Source organism: Watersipora subatra, chromosome 8 (genome assembly GCF_963576615.1).
Source record: "Watersipora subatra chromosome 8, tzWatSuba1.1, whole genome shotgun sequence".
Lineage (NCBI taxonomy): Eukaryota > Metazoa > Bryozoa > Gymnolaemata > Cheilostomatida > Watersiporidae > Watersipora > Watersipora subatra.
This window is the reverse complement of record NC_088715.1, coordinates 56,695,209-56,715,418: the sequence shown is the minus strand read 5'-3', so window position 1 is coordinate 56,715,418 and position 20,210 is coordinate 56,695,209. Positions and strand designations below refer to the sequence as shown.

The following is a 20,210-nucleotide window of genomic DNA, read 5'->3' as shown; positions in this document are numbered from 1 at the left end:
CAACATAAGTTGATGTGTCTCACACACGCGCACACACGCGCACACACACGCACACACACCACAGACACACACACACACACCCCACACACACACCACAGACATGCATGCACACACACACACCACAGACACGCACGCACACACACCTAATTAGTATATTGTCATGCGCAGCCAATAATTCTATTTGTATACTACAGATCCCTACCAGTCTTACTAACAAATATTAAAGCTTTAGCCATGTTTTATGTATATCTGCTAGCTGTAAGATTTTGTTACATACACATGTATATAATTAGTTCCTACTTATATACATGTGTATGAATTGTACATAATTGAATATACTAAATACAGAGGTAGATTTACAACTCTTCTGTGTGTTCTCTTCTGTGAGTTGCTATATATATATCATCCAGTTGCTATATAAGGACTTGATAATTGAACATTTCATGCAAATTTAGGACTTGTAATAAAATTACTTATGTTTAAAAATGAACATCATTTAAATTTTGAAGAAATTTTCAATAATCTGTCTCAAAACAAGACAACTACTAGTAATGTGTAATGTAAATTGTCAAATTCGTGCTGACAGAAGTCAATCGATGAAGAAATAGAATCAACCAGTGATTGCAGAAGTTGTTTTATGTTTTAGTTTCAGATTTAATAACGATTATTACTGCTTTATTTTAAAAGTCAACTATTAGAGCTTTTGGAACACGTATCTTTTACACTTATTCTATGGGTTACGCTGTTGAGTCTGCTGAAAGACACTCTAGTCTAAATTTGCTGACAAAATGGTGCAGGTGGGTGGGTTGTGGGCTTAGGTTTGTGAAGTCGGCAGTTCAAACCATATTCATGACCGTCTCTGATGGCGTAGGGTGGCATTTCATACAGGCATCCAGCCACTTTTTATTAAGTGTTGTAAATGAACTGCTACCACCACTATTATTATAGCCCTGCTGCATAGATCTGACTGAGGTCACGAGTACTTCACACGGGCTCTAGTGAGTTGTTTGTTGATGCATTATATCTCTAGGGCTTAACCTCCCTAATGTCGTTTGAGGGGCAGTAGGTAAGCCTACCTCTACACGCAGTATGCTAATGAAACCCGCAATTATCAAGTGACATCCTGCTGACAGTTTGAAATTTTTTTATCAGAGTAATTTTTTTAACCCCTAACGCTAACTGGATTTGTTTTAGTATATCACATGGCTAAGATCTTTAGTATTTAAATATTGGCTTTTTGATATAATTATTTATGCTTGCTAGGATAACAAGGATTTTAAAATGATGCTGCCGCATAGAGTACAAGCTAACCACCCTGTAAATGCTTTTTAGTAATACAAAATAATTTTTTTTATAAAACTATTTTAAGACTATTAAGTATATATACAACAAAAACAGGAAATTCTGTCAGTTTCCCTATTCCTTATCCAACTGATAGTGTCTGCACCTTTCTTTTTGCTGCTTCTTTACGATTGATGGCTATTCATGTCACTCTCACCTTCAATTTGCTATTTCCTGTTGCAGGGCCAACCTTGGCTAGCACCGCCATAGCCAGTGAAACTAAAGGAAGGTACAACCTAGTAGGGAGGTCAAATGAGAGCCCTCCTCGGGTCTTGTCTAATGGTACCCTGAGTAGCAGGGAGTCAACCCCTGGGAGGGACGTGTCATCCTCGGAGCATGAAGATCAGGTGAGCTCAGGCTAACACTAATATCTGGAAGGCAGAAGCACTGAAGAGGCTGAGATGATATCGTTGCTCTTGGATTGCTTGTATAGCACCAGTGATATATGGACATAAATAAAAGTGTTGTTTTGATGTAGTATATTGCATCTTTATGAATTTAGAGGGCAGAAGTTAGTCTTTCCATTCTTCAGTTCTGCGTAGCGCACAAAGCATCAATCTGAGATCATTTTGATTTAAGTCAAGCTGTGAACAAATGCATTCAGTTCAGTCATTATAGACATCAGGAGCATAAAGAGCACACTGCTAATTCACAACGCTTCCATGACACAGATTTGGAGTTGTGCGCACATTGACTTACTGAGTGAAGTGTTTTGAAGGACATTAACTTTTTGCGGATTGAGGCTGGCACTTTGTTAAAACAGATGACGAATTCTATGCTACAAGTCATAGCGGCGCACTCCTGTCTCTGTTAGCGGCATGCTTTCAAATTAGAAACGGCTGAAGTATGGAAGAACGTTCAAAATGGAGTAGCTTGCACGACATTTTCTTGTGCATCATTTGCGAATGCCATTTCCATTTTTCATTACCAAAACATTCAATAAAAAATTGCTAATCTTTTGCATAATTCTATATAATGCACTTGTTTTAATACATTGTCTAATTGTCTGTGTATATATTAAAAACGTATCATAAGTGTTTGGGCTGTTGAACAAATTAAAGGGCTTATAGTGTATTGCTATGGGAATACTTGCTTCAACATAAGATAGGTTTAACATACAAAACGGATCTCGAAACAAATTAACTTCATATATGGAGTTGCGATCATACTTACATTTAGACTGTCCAGCAAAGTTTAAATATTTCAAATCACTTACATACAAATGGAATTCTCTTCATATTGACAATCCAGTCTTGTCAACCAGCGTATTATCTGTTATACAGAAAAAGTAGTTAAGAAATGTGTTAGCTGATAACCACTCATCTTTGTTTCGTGCTCCTTTTATAATTATTGGTTTATGCAATTTCAATTCAACGATACTTTTGTGTTTCATGGAATGAGAAGCCCTGCAATGCTGGTTCAAGTAGTACATGCAGTCAAGCATCAAGCCATGCGCAAGGCTTTGGAATGCAGCAATCACTCTGTCATGCACCGCTACTATTTTAGTGGTTTGATGTGGAAGAGTATGCAAGCAATGCTGACTATGTGGACTACAGAGCCGAAGCCAACTTACACATGAAGCAGCGAAAGGAGTTTCTGGAGAAGGCAGCATTAGCAAACAGCAAAAGAAAGTTCCCAGTAGGCAGCTATTATGCAGAGCAGGTAAACTAGCTGGGCTCACATTTCTCTCTGCTTTTTACGATGACTAGGATGCTAGTAGTCCTGGGTGCTGAGAGATATCAGCACATGTAATAATTATGTGCAAAATTATTCTTTGGTTCACTACTAATGACTTTTTTGGTAGTGTGCTTGGCTGCAAAACTTGGATGCCTAAGTTCAATTGCCCTTCGAGGGAATCTTTTTTCCTAACACTCTTAGCATAGTATCGGACAGACAGACAGATAGAGCTCTTACTTCAGTAAAGACTGGGTAACACTATTGATGACATTCATTCTTCGAGTGTCAGACATTTTTTAAATTCCTTTGAATATAAAATAACGCTCAGTGTAAGAAAACAGTCAGCTTGGTGCGTGTTTTCCCCTTTATATAAATCTAGTACCGTGCACAATTATTCTAAAATGCGGTAAGGTGGTCTATTGGCTCACGTATTGGAGGACTGTGTCTGGCTTCAGAAAGATGGACAGGCATGCTCAGCTCTTTATTGTAGTAAATTTTGATGATGCCGTTCAAATCATTGACAAGTGATGAAAATTTATACAGTGAGTATCTTATGAGCCTTATGATCTATGCGACATCGTCTTCCTGAGTTTACGAATATGTCCGTCGAAAGGTCAGGCAGCTCAGTGTGAGGCATAGCAAAAGCCGTTCCACATTCTTTTCATTATGGCAAATTTTGACTGCCACACAATATCAACAATAATTTTTCTCGAAATTAAAATTTGGCGATTTGTGTACTGATTATATACGTTATTAAGAGATATATGTTGCTCGTCATGGCGAATTCAGCGTTATCCGTTATGGTAAACCGGATTCGCAAACAGATAAATGGTAAAATCTTAGTTGAAAGTTTACTAAAAATTCATACTGAAACTGCCTTCAAGTATGTGTTTAGTAAGCCAATATGCATTTAGGTTAGATCAGAATCGACAGAATATACGTCTTACGATCGGCCAGCTGGAACCAAACGCAGTCGTAAGGCTACGACTTCTTGTACTTGCTTTTGAACGCTCGTTATATCAGCAAATGGAGACTTTTTCGCTACTGTTTAGTGTGAAGTAACTATATAGTCTTTCCAATTATCTTCTATGAAGAGAGAATAATTATAGCCTGCCAAGCTTATACATGTAGTATTCTTGTATAACTAAAGAATTCATAGCGTTACGCTTAATTAACACTTCTCCTGTAATCCCACGACCAAATGAGCGAAGCGAATATTTGAGAGTTTTTATGATAAATGCATACGCACACAACTCATGAAAATTATTCATCAACAACGTCGCAAACCCTTGTATCGAAATCTCATCAACAAATTTAACCATTTTTCTGTGGAGTCGTTTAACCCTTTGGCAGGGGAAACGACCAAAATGTCGTTTACCAGTTGCGTGGGGAAACGACATTTATGTCGATTTCGGTAGACGTTTATAAAGCTGTCGCCTAGTAACGTTAAACAAAGGATATAAACACTAGTAAGTTTTAAATATCATCAACAAGATATCGGTCGATGATTTACAATATGAAACGATTATCTGAGAGGCATTGCTTTGTGCTAAAAGCTAAACAAATCGTGCCTCTTTGGAAAAGAATAAAAGTTGGAAAAACCAGTCAACATCGGCTCGACTTTCAAAACGGTAAAATAAAAGATTATTTGATCCTGCGATCGTTAGTGATTTTTTGTCTGATCAGAATAAAAATAATTCAAATGATAGAAGTGATGTAAACTTTTTGGACTTTTAATATACTTGGGAATATACAGAGAAAACGATCGTTATGGTGGCTCGCACGGCTACGTTATAGTGTTTGACTCTACCGAAAAAAATGCTTCCAAGCATTTCATACAGGGACAATTGCACATGGTTGTATTTTGTTTGAGTAGTAGATATGTGAATGAATTTTTACGTACAAAAATTTTTGTTCATAGAAATAAATTTAAGATTTGAGCTATGCATGTTCATAAAATACCGATTTTATTGAATTTTCGAAAATAAATTACACGAGTTTCGGTTGTTTTTAGGGGGCTTATACCTGGTCAAAGGATTAAGTATAATAACGATACAAAACACATATAAACCTATTTAAATATATTACTAAGTCTTTGAAAAGTGTCGACATATTCTTAAAACTTACCCATCTGAACGGATTATACACAAATAGACAGATTAATTTGGCCGAAAATCATTAAAACTTGCTAAGCCTTACTTTTATCAAAATTAAGACCGGCAATTGAAACGCCGAGCGACAGAGAATAGAACCATTAAGTCGTGTGCATTTCACGAAAGAATAACGTGCACATTTCACCAATTCGCATTAGCGAATTTTCGAAGGTTTCTGTAATTAACGTAGGAGTACTGAAATCATTTCTTTTTTGCTGATTTCAAAGTAACTACTGACATTTTGGAAACTTTTGAGTACTTTGGTATTCTAACTGATGTCCAAAGCAGTGAAAGTAAAGGAAATGACGATGATATTTTTTTCTAACAATTCTTATGAGATTATTACAATATTTAATTATAAGTTTGGATGACTATTGAAGTGTTAGTCACACTAACAACATCGATGATGGGCAATATGTTAACGTTATTATTTTTTCTAAATAGTTTTGTTAAATATATTTTCTAAAAATCTATATAAATATCACAACTTCTTGATATTGTTAGCTATGACGTTTTGAAATGTAAACAAAATTGTGCATTGGTTTTCTATTATTACTATATTAATAATATCAGTGCATTTTACTTCTAATATTGGCCAATATTGCATTTCTCCTATTGCAGGGGGAGAGATATAAACATATAATCTTTTCCTTTCATTATTGCTGTTTGTTGCATATAACACCCACACCCACTACATTACAGCTACCATTGCAGTTATCCTATTGCACTGCAGCGCCATTGACTACTAATATTGCATTTCTCAACCATCAGTACCCTTTCTTTTTTCCAATATTACATTGGTCGTGGGCTGTATGACAGGGGAATTTCTAGCATATGCTTAAATTTTCTGTGTTGCTTTGCATCGATATCTTTTAGTCTGTAAACATCGGGATTACCAGTTGAATTCAATATCAGTCGCTAAAAGAACAAGGGAAGAGTTGAAAAAGTTTAACTTTGAATACTGTCATCTGGTTAACTAACCTCTGTGCATATCTCACATGTTAAAAATCTCTGTCCATATTTGGTCACTCGATGTTGCTTCACGTACAATTTTCTTTCAGTCTTTCCACAACTCTTTCTCATTTTAATATCAACCATTCAGTCATATTTGATTATACGAGTAATAGTAGGGGTTTATGTGGAACGTTTAATAAATTCACACTAAGAATGAAATAGTTCTAAGAGCATACAATATAGGCTCAACAATCTGCACATTTTGTATTTCGGCAGCAAAAAAATTAGGTTCTGTTGTTGCTGGACGTTTGCATCAGCGAGGTATGCCAACTCTTAAGTGAATTAATGCCAATAACTCATCTGCTATGGAATATAAATATCACTCACTAAGTACAAGCTGCAGGCCTGAGATATCTATGTGAGCAAGCAACCTTACTGTAGCATCATGTTACCAATTTTACATCATTTTTATGAGTTTTTGGTTGAAATCATTTTGACCTAAAGGCAGGAAGAATTGTATTTGTGAAGTGATAAGAATTGACCGATCTTTATCCGTTACTGATACCGAATTAACCGATGATACAATACCGGCACCCATGTCAATCCAAGACAAGAGTGCCTCTCTGATGGACGTCTTCCCCTAGTCATACTCATTGGTGGTTATTGCATTCAGGCAGAGCTTCACTACCAGAAGTACAGAGAAGCTAATTTGGCAGCAGCGACCCAAATATTTAACCACAGCAATGCAAGTAGAAATAAAGAAGAGGTAGATCTTCATGGTCTGCATGCTGATGAAGCTGTACAAGTTGTCAGTGAGATAATCAAAACCTTACGCAATGGTATGTACTCAGAAGTGCTTCCTTTATCTGTATTTTTTATCAGTGGAGTGTGAGTGGCATTTCATCTTTCATCTCAATATTAAAGCATTACCAAGTATTTGAAAGATTTCCTGTTCGTCTTGTTGCAACTAGGCGTTGTGAAGTTTGAAATGAGATCAAACCAACCACTTTTGCTGTTCATGCTATTTTTTAAGCTAGCAAGCCTAATACTTGCTAGCTGCCTTACCTTGATTGGTTGGTTTGCAGAAGGAACGAGAAAGTACGTAAATGTTATAACTGGACGTGGGAACAGGAGTAAAAATGGAGTCTCCAGAATAAAGCAGGCTGTTGAAAATTTTCTTATCAGAAACAAAATATGGTGAGCATTCCATCCTCAGTCCAGTTTCTTCTTGAACGAGAGTTATGTTAGCTTCCTTGGTGCACTATTCTACTTGACATTTCTAAAATAAGATTTCATGTACTGTCAAATAGGTATACAATTGTCATAGCTCTTTTGTACATCATACAAACACATTAACAGTGCTGCAATAAATGTATTATGCATTTGTAACCCTGTACTTAACTTCTCCAATGAGAAAGTTATTGCAAAAGTTGAGGACTTTGGAAAATTATCTACTGTGAATATTTGATGCAGGCATAAAATCAGACGCAAAAGCTGATCATGCGGTGAGAGAGGATTAACGCCTTGTTGTGTTGTGAAACTTCTTGTTCATTCCTATCATTTTTGCCAGAAGCGAACACCAACATGTTATGCTCATATATGTGCATACACGCATATCTGGTGGCGTAAAACAAAACAATGAAACAAGAAATAATTCATGACATGATTTTATAGAATGTAAGATTAGACTTGAGTTTGAAATTTTGTAAATGTAACTCAGGCCTTGTGAATAACTTTCAACTGTTGAACACAACATGGTGGCAGCGGTGGTTTTTAGTTGCTTGTCGTGGCTTGCAGCTAATATTTAGTCTTTCAGCATGTTGTGTTAATGTAAAGCATTGGCATGCGCTGATGTTGCAAATCAAGCATTATCAAATCTGTTCAATATAATTGGTGTCATGATATCATTTATGACATAGATATTTATTGACATAAAAACTTGAAGATTGTTTCTGCTGCATGCTGATCGAGTGTGCTAGCTAGTTCTCACCGACTGATCATCCTATTAAAATCACTTCTAATCTGGAAGACTAACAATACAACTAAAACTCTCCTTGTCCTCACCTCGGTACACAAAGTTTTCAACATAAGATATAGCATTTAAATTTAATTTTTAATTTAGAATTTAAAAAAGCGTGTCACTCTACGTCCTAAGTAGTTTCCAATACATGGCATTTGGTTTTTCTAAACATCGAAAGTTTCATATGAGTGATAAAGCTGTGAAAAATTAACAATAAAACAATAATATAATAAAGATATATCCAACTGTCTCAAAAGTCCTTTGCCACTTTTACTTCTGAACTTACACATTTCCTAGCTTACACTTAATTTCAAGTAAAATATCTCCGAAAGTCTTTTTTAATAAGTGAATATTACTTTATTAATTCAGTGTTGGATATAATATAGCTTCTTGCATTCTATAAAATGCACTTTACATACAAAACATACATCGGAATGAAGTAACTTCTCATGTAGAGATTTGGCTGTACTGCCCATGTCTGGCAAAACACTGTATCTCAAAAATTTTCAATTTTCACTTTTTTACATATTTCACATCTAAATACTGTTCCCTCTCTTGCCCTAAAATATTTTGGCTCAAAAATCATTCATTAGGGTAGCTTCAACCCTGGTGAAACAATGCATCACTGTTGCGTCAAGACGTTATGTCTGACAAAACAATGCATCTTAACGCACTCACTATGATTGTGTTAACTGCTTTCAGTTAGAACTATCATGTTAGGGTCTAATAAGATTACCCGTACTGGTTCGATACAAGATTCCACAGACCAATTCTGGTGATGAAGAGATTTTCAGGTGTCAATTTGAAGCTTGTTAGAAACACGCAATACTAATATTTTATGTTTTCCTCTACCACGTCAGCTGGTAAATGTGGCTCGAGTAGTCAACTACACAGCTTCATGAACATGGTATATTCAAATATATCTGTAAACCACAAACGATCTTTGAGTGATACAGCCCAAAGTGGTGTCTCAAAATGCTAGAATGACCGAAAAGGAGTGTTGTAGAGCTTGCTAGATCGTCAACCTACAAACTGTTCAAGTACCTCCAGATCTTGGTATGTGAAGTACAACCTAATTGCCGACAATGGAAGTAAAGTCCAAGTTTGCAAAGCTTTTTTCTTAGCTACTTTCGGTTATCCTACATCCAGCTCTGTCATACAAGAGCTCCCAAAATCAGATCCATACCTGTTGGCCCCAACACCCGACAAGCGAGGCAAGACCACTCCTCACCATGCTTTGACTGATAGCGATGTTGAGCGCATAAAATCACATATACGGTCATACAATCCTTGCATATCGCTCTACCGTCAATCGCATGGTGATTATGATTCTATTGTTCATTTTATGGACAATTGTGCTGCGCAAAACAAAAATTGGAATTTAATAACTGCGATGGTAATTCTTATGAATTCTGGAAAGACGCAAGCTGACACAGTCACCTTCAAGTACCTTGAGGCTGGGCACATCTTCATGTCAGCAGAAACAGTGCATGCTGGTGTAGAAAGAGAAATGAAGGCAGTGAAAAATGTATACGACTTTAATGACTTCATAGAGGGTGCGAGCAGGGTTTCGAAAATATCAGTGCTGGTTCCTGTCAATGAAGATTTTCGTTGCTTTGTCGGAGGACAAAGTCAAGTAAAGATTGCCCCCGCCTAGCTGAATGCAGAGTGATTCAGTTTCAAAAGAACAGCTCATCAGTTTGGCTCAAGAAATCGCATGATCGATCTCAGTTTCAAGAGTTGGATTTCTTGAAAAAAAGCACAGTCTAACTGACGAACCACTAATGATGAGAGAGAGGCCAAGGGCATTACTGCTGAGAAGAAAACTGACATTGTTGCAAAACTCTGCCTACTGATGCCAACGAATAGACATAGATTTTGGTCCAACCTTAATGCTTCAGATGTACCCGATCTTATCTCACGGGATGACTAATTGCTGACACACCCTGATCTACATGCATTAGATGATTGTTGAAAACATAGTTTAAAAAAGTGCACAACGTGGCATGACCAACTAGATTTTGTACCACATTGTACGACAAACTGCAGAACAAAAATTGCAAGTTATTTTTGTGTTTTATTATTATTTTTATTACAAGTCATTTCATATTACATCGTAATTGTTGAAAATAAATAGTTGTACATGAATTTGGTCTGTAGTAAGCTGCATCAAACCATTAAATGTAAATATAAAGTGTTGTGTCAGTTATGTTCATCATCTAATAAATAGCTAATTGTCTGGAGAAACACTGCATCAGAGTGATGCGTTGTTATGTCAAACAATGGGGATAAAGTACAGCAATTAGTGATTGTCGGGCAAAACACTTTATCATTATTTTTTTGCAAGAAAAGAGTTTGGACAAAATTTTAAAAATTCTCAGTGAGTAGAGTGCACTCTTCTGGATAGAATGGTATATAACTTTACTAGACTCGAGCAACCGTAGGCCGCGGCTGATGCTAAACACGTTTTGCTCATTTACCGAAAGTTTGCAATTTATCAGATAGTGTTTTGTCAGACATGGGCAGTGTACGTACTTACATCATTATAACTACTCTAGTCCGTCCAGCAAAGTTTTGATATTTTAAAATTCCTTACATACAGACGAGTTTCTCTTCATGTTCACAATCAGGTCTTGGCAACCATCTTCTATATCTGTAATAAACCAACAATAGTTAATAAATGTGTTTGCAGATACCCAATTATTTTTGTTTAATACTCCAACACTGGTTAAGATATTCTCATTTCATTTGGCAATGAAGTTGTTGTAGCTAACTTAGTGTATGTATACTGTGGGAGCCTCCCATGAATGTGTTCGATGTCTAACAGTAGGCTTGGGTATAAACTTCAAGAAGTTGTCTTACTTACTACATGCTTTGTTTCACTCGAGGTTTGCTCTTTACTCATCACTGATAATCTCCTGTACTCTACATATCGCTTTAGAGTTGCTGAACTACCTTTTAGTGATGCTAATATTTCCTGTTCCTATATTTTAGCTACCGAATGGAAAATCCAGGAATGATGAAAGTCACACTATGAAAAATTTCATATCATTCAATCAGTTGCGTTACATATAGGGCCTACCTGTATACATAAAAACTTTTGTTGCAATATTATTTTATGGCGTATGATGTATTTTATTATTCAACCTTGCTAGACGAATCAGCATTGTAATTATATTATCATCAAACCATATTTTGCATATTTTGTGCATTTTTAAAATTTAATGCATTTTTTCCATTAACGTTTATGATTCCTCTTATAGCCATGCATTTTTATTTTATTTGCTACGAAGTGACAGATTTACATAAAAAATATTTTTACATGTGTATGATCAGTTATCACATGTATATATATGCATATAGATATATACACATATGTGTATATATCTATATGTATATATCTATATGTATATATACACACACATGATCGGTTATGGCATATATGGCATACATACAGTTCTTGCCGTTGTTGTTCATGTACTCTCAATACATATTATTTTATGCGTATCATCGCAGCTTTTTATTTTGTACCCAGCTGCTTTTTTATCAATACAGCTATAAATTGTAATACCTTCACACCCTCTAATCTTCTAGGAATGAAGATTGAACACCTTATAGACCAATATTGGTTGAAATGATACATAGCACAACAGTAGTGCGTTGGAGACATCCATACCGATGTTGGATATCTATTGTTGTGTTTGTTATTACCGCTATTTTAATGTGGCACATAGGAAACAAATCGCAATGCAGATATCGTTTTGTTTCATAGCTTTACGGCTAATAATACTCTTCATTATAATGTACAAACAATAAAATACCTGTTTACAATACAATAAAATAGAACCAACTTGTTTCAAACAATGCGGTTAAGAGTGACAAAGGAGATGCAACTCTAAACATTGCCGACTCAACGTTGATACAATTTTGTATTGACAGCATGGAGGAGCGGATCTAAGAAAAAAGTGGGTGGTGCAAAATTTTGTGTTAATCGCCTGGCCCCGCGCCGGCGGAACTTTTTGAAATTTAGACATCTTAGAATGAAGGGGTGTGTTTGCGTCCAAAAAGTGTAATCATTTGTTTGCAGCAAACAGCAAGTTAAGAGGTAAAAATTGACATTAAATATGATTAATCAAATTGGTGTTTTATAAGGTTTATTATACTATGTATATCAAGACCACATGTAAACAGAAAGTTAACAAACAATTGTGCAATAAAATTAGCTATTAGCTAGACAACCATCTTAAAAAAACAGACATAGTAGGCCTACTTTTTGGAATTGTTTTGTTGAAAGAAATAATCTAAAGTTGGTTTTTTGCCCTTCTCTTGCGACAATTTGCTTTTAAAATTCCTTGTACTTCTTTCAAAAAAGTTGTGGCTCAATTAGGAATGTCTATTGGGACCACCCTCATTTGTTTATAAGGTAAACAAATTCAGGTCGAAGTTATTAAAACTTGATGTTATAACGAGCCCTACTAGGCTATTTTTGTTTGTTTCCTCCCAAAGAAAGTTCTCAATGAAATGTAATTCACTCATTTCTTGATGGATTTTAAATCTTTTTTTTAATTTTTTTTGTCATATTTGAGGTGGTGCATTTGCACCATATGCACCACAGTAAATCCGCCCTTGGCATGTTTAATAAAATATATGCCAAGGTGCTCGTCGCTGTATTCCATGCTCAATTGTTTCAAGGTTGACAAATGTGACTTACATAAGCAGTTAAAGAAGGTTAAACGGAAGCTTGCTAGTGTGACTTGTAACACTCTGCTGCGGTTGTTACAACAACCTGTTGCTATGGCAACAGGTTGTTGTAACAACCTAGCTGTGTATTGGTCAGAGAGCAAGAAGTAGCCTGTGTGGCACAAACTGCTCGACAAGTCCGGATAGTCACTCTTAGATGACATATTGGTATCAGCATCACTATGCTTAACTGAGTCAGAAGTCGATGGTTGAAAATCCTCACTCACTAGAGGCTTGTTTTTCATAAGCTGCTGCAGGTGTGTAACAAACAAGGTATGTTAGTTGGAAAAAGTAGAGCCAGTAGGAAGTCGGCTCTCGAGCTATTGTACAGGTGTGCTTGGATTGATTTTTGACAATGGTAATAATTGCAATTAACCAGTTGAGTAGTCCGAGCAAAGTGTGTCTATGTGTCTTAAGTCTATTCCTATTATCAAAGACTAGTGGCATTCCGGTATAATCGACAGCTTAGCTGTTAAGTATGCCGGAATGCCACTAGTTGACTTTTGACTATTATATCGTTAGAAACTATATAGGGAAGTCAATACTGCTTCTCATGCGCTCTAACATTTCTCTTACTCATTGAATGCCGAAAGTGTTCCTAAGCGTAATATGAATAAAAATAACAAGTCACACCCTATGCCATATCTTAACACATATGCTAAAGTTACTCTACAATTTTGCCTCGTCTCGGGTAGCTTTCTCTCGGAAAGCAGATGCGCCCCATGAAAAAAATTTAATACACTAAAGGCTCTCCATACAGAACACTAACCAGCAAAAGGAATGACCCATACAGATTACTGGTTACACAAGAAAAATTGTCATCATCTGACAGTGAACGGTTAAAGTTATTCAATCACGTGAGCAATCAGATGAATGCTATTCAATCACCGATCTGCATCCTGGGCTTCATTTTTTCGACAATATTTATTGAAGTCTAAATAATCAAGAAAAACCCTCAACACTGCAGCAATTCCTTAAATGGTCATTTGGATATCACATGGCAATTTTAAAAATTAACATTTCATGGGTGACAAATTCAAGTTGTCCACATAGGATTTTTAGAAAACACCAGTCTAAATGCGACCTGGTCCGCTGTACAGAAGGCCAAGGTCGAGTATAAGTATGAGAGGACATATTTAACATGGTAGTAAAAAAACAGAGCGAAAGCGAAATACTAACAAACTAAATGCTTAAAGAGCCTACAGGACCTGTGTTGTGAAGAGAGCTTAGGTAGCACTTTTCACTGCATTAGCTGACAAGTGAACGTAACACAAAAGCGCTTGGTGGTCAAAGCAAATGCCCGCTGCCTCTGAAAATCCTATGACATTTCTATAGAAAGCTAGTCTAAATTCTCCATAGATTTACACTACTAAAAGCATGCTGAACCATTCATCTTAAAACTAACAGATGCTCTGAATACTGTACACTAGAACTAATGGCAGGAACTATGAATAGCCTGACCTACCTTTAGCAATGTGGAAACAGTTAGGACTGATCTGTCAAGAGGCTGGGACTTGACTGATGTGTATGATTGTAATAAACTTTATTTGAGCGTTGACTTTAAACCACAACACCGCCATGTCTAAAAACAAATACAAGTAATTAATACAAAAGTTTAAAACTAGTTGAATGAGTAGCAACATCACCAGGTTTGTACAGTAGGCCTACCCGTACAGTATAACATAGACAAACAACAGAACAAGAACATAACAGATAAAAATGTAATATATAAAAGTTCATAACTATCACAAAATGTGATTCACATTTTGTCTCCTGGTAAAAGGTAACATCAGTTATGCCTGATATTACTAAGTCTCAATCACTTGGAGACCTTGTGTAGCAAGAATTACTTTAGTAATTACATACGTGATCGGCTGCAAGAGATCGCGCACCGGTTCATTTTGAATGAGTACAGCTTTCGTCTGCTAAAACAGAGTTCACAGGTCAACGACCAGCCCTGATATCGCATATCACTGGCTAACAAGTATGGGCCACTCGCACCAGCCAATCATGCGATAACAACAACAGACGGCCTAGCAAGCTGTAAACTGATGCACGTGTCAAGCAACCTGAACTCATGATCGCTGAAAATCCTCATTAGAAATGATGATGCAATGTGATTGATGAACAAGAGAAAATATAACTCTTTCAATGGTTGAGTTTATGAGAAATGAGCAGAATACTACATAGGTAATCTTTACACTACCTTTGATAAGATTCCTGGTAAAAAAAATTACAACTCCCAAATAATGTGGCATCTATTCACTTTTAACTATAACTTCATGTTCTTTACTCAAGCAGCTAAAATCCATAATTTTACAAAAACGCAATTTAAGATGAAGTGTTTCACCAATAATTGGCTTACGTGATGCACAACAGCTGTAACAATACAATACTGACTTCATGTGTCATTTTCACTTAACAAATTTAGTGAGGCACTTAAACAGCCTACATGGGGGTTATACCCATGCACGCTATATTCTAATATAATATACGTATTATTGCTCGACTTTTATATTGTGGCCCGAGATTATGCAGACATCTCGAACCGACCGCTATGTCAGTCAGTCAGTCAGTCAGTCAGTCAGTCAGTCAGTCAGTCAGTCAGTCAGTCAGTCAGTCAGTCAGTCAGTCAGTCAGTCAGTCAACAACAGAGATAAAATTAATGCCGAAAAATTACAGGAATATATGAAAACACTCGATTTTGACCTGTCCCTAGAACACGTACTTATTTTGACCTATTTCTCTAAATGCACCACAATATGCAGACACCGCTGAACTAACTGTCGTTTGGGAATACATCAATATTGGTTTAAAAGGAAGATTCAGTCTTAAGTCTATGGCCTAGTTACTTACTGTTATCACTTTTCATAGAGTATATGAAGACTGTTCATAACTTAATGTTTCGCTTGATAATGGCTGACACTTCTACAAAACTAGTGAACATTCTCATAGTCAAATATGAGAAAGAACTATCCAGATGAATCTACCTAAAAGGCGGTTGTATCTTTAATTTTTTTAATTTAATTTTTTCGTAGAAAGCTTGTGCTACACACAGATGACCAAACTCTGAAGAAAATCTGCAAAAACAATACTACATCCTTATGCATTGTAGTTCACATTTTGCATCAAACTAACTGCTCAAATAAAAATGAGTGATATGATAAAGTAAAAGATTTACAAGTTATACTTAATTGTGCTCTGGATGTAACACGCCGTTAATTTGTTATAACTTGTTATAACTTGTTAATTTGTTATATAGCCACCCTCAGGATATATACTTTCATTTGGTTTTGACAGGCTGTTGAAAGATAGTAATTTTCACTGTACCATCAATTTTTATTCTTATACACGGAATAAAATTGATTTGGACAAACTCTCTACTACTTAAACTAACCATAAAGTAGTTGGTAGACTTTTTTCTCTCAGTGTTAGGGCATGCCTCCGCCTCCCTTCGATAATAACTACCACAGTATGAACCTAAGTCTATTCTGTAAAAACTATTTATTGTGTTCGCAAGTACATACCTGGCAATGAGCAGTAAGTGAAACTTCGACGCCATTTCCTTGACAACCAGATAAAAGTTCAAACCAGAACATCAGCGAATACCAACTTCAAGCAAAGGTTTCACGTAGTATACAGACCACTTTTGTACAGTTTGCAGGCTTGCTGATGGCTTATTAAAGGCTCTCCTCGCTTTAAAGCTTGTTAACGATAACAGCTTTATTGCTGAGCTGTTAGCTTACAGTTGCAGCGGTACACCCCCTGCCAAGGATTTGGGTAAAACTGAATAACCAATCATATTTGTACAGTATATTGGTGCATTTATTTGTAGAACAGAAAAATAAAACCTCAGATTTCAACTTCAAACTCTATAAAACATAAGCTTGAAAATGTCTGTGAATGTAAGTCGGCAAAAGCAAGGCTGAAGTTGTAAAGAATTATGTGTGCTTGATTATCAACTGAATACCAAACTTCAGATTGGAAATAAATGCATTAAAAGAACAAAAAGAGTGATTTATTAGAAGTTTTAAAATGGATAAAATGCCAGGCTGTCAATTCCAAATATTCAAGGCTGTCAATCAATTTTAACCAATTCTTTTTCCAGTCAAATTATTATTTTTTGTTTTCCTTTAGCATATAGAAAAAACTCCTTTATTATAATGACATTCTTTCATCTGATTACATGATTGCTATCTCAAAGGTTTGTGTGTTACAGCATCTTATGTAGGATTACAAGGCCTTAAACATCTTAAATTAAATTTTTAAAATTTGCTTAATTAACGTAGTTGAAACTGTCAAGAGTTTGATTTGAGTAATCAAATTTGAGTAACCGAATTTGAGTAATCAAATTTTAACATTCAACAAATTTTAATTTTCAACATTCAACTTTCAATAAATTTGACTAATCAAGTTTATTGAAATTTTAGTTAAACATCATATTAAGCAATCATATCTAAATTAGTAGCTAATGAACTCAAGACAAAATAATTTCATTAAAAAAACATAAGCTTTGTTTTCAACACTTTAAAGATTGCAGTCGACAATATAGGTAGTTATCCTTACACAAAAAGCCAATGAATTTACCTTAATCATAGACCACTCACACACCCAAGCAATTCACCTTAATCATAGATCACCCACACACCCAAGCATTTTAGAGATTCATTTGCGACACTTCAAAATAAGCAAGTCATAAGATTGTACAGTCGTTCCTCAACATCCTAGAAATTACAGGTACAAGCAAAATTTTAAGCAGTTTGGCTTTGAGATACGATACAAATTTGAGATACAAACACACGAGATGGTTTTTGATGTGGCCGCTCAGTGGCCGAGTATGCAGGAAACTGTTTGCTAGAACAGCAACGCTCGGCATTTCTCGGCGCATCAGTTTAAAAAAGTTTTAAAGAGGCTCGCTAAAGGCGAATATAAAAGCAAACCAATAGTGAAGTAAACAGAAGCAATCCAGGAGAGAATAATAAAAAAATTAAAATGGAAACAATTTAGAACTAAGTTTATTGTAAGTTTAAAACGTGTTTTATGCTGCGTTTAGTAAGCCAAATTAATTTACGTTAAATTTAAAGTTTATATCATTTTACGTAGCGTCACAAATGTTAGAGTACCAAACGTGTCGCCATCAAGTCTCTTTCCCCCCGCTGTTAGCCACTACCATCTGTCTGGTGAGAACTCCATACAGTATTGTACATAGCCTGTCTTGACAAGCTGTTGTTTTTGCGTAGTTGTCCCCCCCCCCCCCCCCGTCGAGCGGCGAGCAACAACAGCTTGTCACAAGACGTACTGCACCTGATGCATCAGCTGCACTTATAAGGAGTTGTTCTCTTCCGTCTACGCGGCTCGGCTGCGATGTTATTCCGGTCGCTCCATTGGTAATCATAACGGATTTCACGCAAAAATTTATGTAGAAAAAAAAAACAAGATTACAACGTTTAACCAAAGACCAGTTTTTGTGATAAACTTTAGTAAAACTTAAGAATAAAATAAACTCAAAATAAAATCCATGAGAGCAAATAAAACTGACTGATACAAAAATAGAAATAAAACTTACTGAGCGCACAAATAACGACATGTTTAGTCGCTGTTGTTGCCTAAGTTCTCAAATTCTAATAAAGTTTACTGCAGAGAGGGGTCGCCAGTTAAACGTTCTTATCTTAATTTTTCTACATAAATTTTTGCGCAAAATCCGTTATGATTACCAATGGAGCGACCGGAATAACATCGCAGCCGAGCCGCGTAGACGGAAGAGAACAACTCCTTATAAGTGCAGCTGATGCATCAGGTGCAGTACGTCTTGTGACAAGCTGTTGTTGCTCGCCGCTCGACGGGGGGACAACTACGCAAAAACAACAGCTTGTCAAGACAGGCTATATTGTACATAGTAATGTGACATTTTATAGCAGATCACAACCATAGGATAAGTATTTGCTACTTTGTGAGCATAGCTAGTAAATTAGAACAATTAAAACACGTTTCCCATCGCGATATCTTGTTTTTAGATGTTTTTTCAGAGGATAATAACAGATTAATTTGTATTTAGGTATTTTGTATAGCAGATACTGCTTTGAGATAGAGAACATTGACATACATGTACGAGCTCAGTCCTGGAACGCATCAAGCTCGTATGTTAAGGTATCACGTTGCTGTACAAAACAGGTAGCTATCCTTAAACAAAAGCTATTAAATTTACTTTAATCACAGACTACCCAGTCATCGACCTACTAGTGGAGATTACTTTAGCTTTAAGTAATTGGTCAGACCACATGTTATGTAATTATGGATGACAGATATTATTGAAATAAAAGACTGCTAAAAATCATATTGATGTTGGCTGGTTTATCGAAAATGTAAAAATTTTGTAGAAAAATAGATAACGGAGGTGAGTAAGAGAATTGAACTACCATGACAAAGCAGTAATATAGAGATTTACGTTGAATTTTTAGCCATTATTCAAGAAATGATAATTCCAAAGAAGCTTAATTACTAGTTGACATATCTACATACATCTCTATCTATGTAATTATATATTTCTCAAAGTATGTGGTTGAGTTGCTTTGGGCGCAACGTCACGACAGGCTGCAAAATTTGTGCTCTCTCTGTTGCTTTTTTAAAATTTGAAATAATTCTGAAAAGCAATGGGTAATAAGTCAAAAAAGAGGAAAAAGCCATCTTCTGAAACTAATAAAGAAGGGCAGATAGACGAACTGGACAGTCAGACTTCTGAAGAAGAAACAAGTGGAGTATTAAAATCCAATCAGCTGCCATACATCTTGTCCAGGATCAAATCTCTTCACAAGAAAATAGATAATGCCGAAAGGACTAAAACTACCTACAACATTCTGGGTAAGCCTGAAAACCCACGGATAGTAATAAATTGTACTGCTGCCGGTTATGAGGTTTTCAAACGTAGTTTCGTGGTTCACCTATCAGCTAACTATAAAGTGGAATCGACCAAGGAGAATATAGACCATTCTGGTCTAGTAGTGCACTCGAGTGTTTCAGCCTTGTATACTGTAAATCTTTACAACACTACGAGTAGAACACTTGTGAACAACCTTACAAATCTTGACATCTTCTTTTCCCACAATGAACAGATATTAACCACCTTCACAGAAGATCAAGAGAAGGCTCTTAATGTGCAAATAAAAACAAAGTGCATTGGTGAGCTTTCAACGCAGTCTTCATCTAATTCTCCATCATATATTCAATCAGTACCTTTGTGTCTGTCTACAATTAATCATGAAGCCTCAACAAGTGCTTCATACACTACTTCCGAAAAAGCTACGGAAACATGTAAAAACTGCTCAAAA

The 20,210-nt window shown here is 36.0% G+C and overlaps 1 protein-coding gene across 1 annotated transcript in view; it reads left to right on the top strand.

Annotated features, from left to right (window-relative positions):
* Window positions 1-11,269, top strand: part of LOC137402769 (NEDD4-binding protein 2-like) — a 77,908-nt gene extending 66,639 nt beyond the window's left edge. Inside the window, exons 27-31 of the mRNA XM_068089277.1 lie at window positions 1,525-1,688; window positions 2,848-3,003; window positions 6,799-6,964; window positions 7,211-7,322; window positions 11,140-11,269. Of these exons, the coding sequence (XP_067945378.1) occupies window positions 1,525-1,688; window positions 2,848-3,003; window positions 6,799-6,964; window positions 7,211-7,322; window positions 11,140-11,182 (641 nt within the window). The 3' untranslated portion in view covers window positions 11,183-11,269. The remainder of the gene's footprint in view (window positions 1-1,524; window positions 1,689-2,847; window positions 3,004-6,798; window positions 6,965-7,210; window positions 7,323-11,139) is intronic.
* Window positions 11,270-20,210: the final 8,941 nt, after the last annotated feature.